The sequence below is a fragment of the Corylus avellana genome, chromosome 11, assembly GCF_965113065.1.
Source record: "Corylus avellana chromosome 11, dhCorAvel1.hap1.2, whole genome shotgun sequence".
Classification (NCBI taxonomy): domain Eukaryota; kingdom Viridiplantae; phylum Streptophyta; class Magnoliopsida; order Fagales; family Betulaceae; genus Corylus; species Corylus avellana.
The window spans coordinates 4,239,196-4,240,683 of NC_142500.1; the positions used below are offsets into that span (position 1 = coordinate 4,239,196).

Here is a 1,488-nt window from a genome sequence, read left to right on the forward strand (position 1 = left end):
ATGTCCATGCATGGGACGCCTCGCAAATCACCCCGTAAGCACCCAGCCTCATGCAATAAGCACGCACCAAAAGAGGTTGCCAAATGGTTTCCTGCCCACGAACATCAATTGATATATATTCTGCTGGACAATGCAAACAATGGCGTAAAATCCCCATACCCCTCAACATTGGTCAATGAGATCACAAGCATGCTGAATGGCTTTATTCATCCACACGAATTCACATCCGAGCAAGTGAGGAATAAAATTAAAAAGTTTAAAACTAATTACACGGATTTCTCAACACTCTTGAAAGGGGATTTTATCACAGGTTTTGGCTGGGATCCAGTGACCAACGTGGTATCTGCATCGGATGCACAGTGGGAACGGCTGAAATATGTATGTCTCTCATCTCCTTTCTCACATTCCATTACAAATTTTTAAAATCTCAACAACTTATTTGCAGCTGACCATCGACATAAAATTTTGCAGGAACACCATGAAAAGTACTGGCGTTTTAGAAGTGGTGGACCACCATATTATGATCTCCTTTGCAGTATATTTGTTAAAACAACTGCTACTGGGGAGTATGGCCATGCAAGTACAGTCACCCCACCTGATTCAGAAGAGGGGGATACCGGGTTCGACCTTAATACCCCAGCGCCAGTCATTGACCTGTCAGATGGTGGCGGTGCATCGGCACCAAAGGGTCCGTCCAAGTCCAAAGGAAAGCGAAAAGTATGACGTAGTGGGTCACGTGACTCACATGCCAGTAAGCGTGCGTCCATAGGGGACAAAGAAGTTGAGGGTTTCAAACTCCGGCTGGATGATATGTTGGACGAGGTTCATAGTATCAGGGAAGGCGTATCGAGAAGGTCATGTGCATCTAGCGCAAAGGAGGATGACCCTGTTGAGGCTGCGATGGACATACTTAACAGGATGTGCACAGAAATAGACGTATCTGATGACCAATATTTCCGTGCTGCAGACTATATAACTGAACCAAACAAAGCAAAGATGGTTATTAAAATGAATGATGCATTTAGGAAGAAGTGGCTACTTAACCATATTTGACAGTTAAGTACGGGATGGTTTGGTAGGGGGTGTATGACTAGTTAGCTTTTAACTATATTTGAGACAATTTGTTAGCTTTTAATTTGACATGTATGCACTCTTATGTTTAATTTGACGTGTGCTTTTAATTTGACATTTATGCACATCTATGTGTAAGTTGACGTGTGCTTTTAATTTGACATGTATGCACACCTATGTTTAATTTGACCTGTATGTACTCTTATGTTTAATTTGACCTATATGCACTCCTATGTTATGTATACATGCAATTAAGCCTACTCTTTATTAGCTCGTCTTTTAGATGTTATTCAGATTAACCTTAATTATTTGTATATTCTTTTCATGATACTTCACTTAATGTGTGATCTGAACGGAAACCAATTTGTAATATGACCAAACAAAACTAATTCACTTGATTTGAATGTTGTAGGAGAC

At 40.7% G+C, this 1,488-nt stretch overlaps 1 protein-coding gene across 1 annotated transcript; it reads left to right on the plus strand.

Annotated features, from left to right (window-relative positions):
* LOC148583015 (uncharacterized) lies at positions 1-1,053 on the plus strand. Its single transcript, XM_088511777.1, has 3 exons — positions 1-378; positions 472-688; positions 770-1,053. Exons 1-3 carry the CDS (start codon positions 1-3, stop codon positions 1,051-1,053), a joined length of 879 nt encoding a protein of 292 aa, XP_088367903.1.
* The last annotated feature ends 435 nt before the right edge of the window (positions 1,054-1,488 follow it).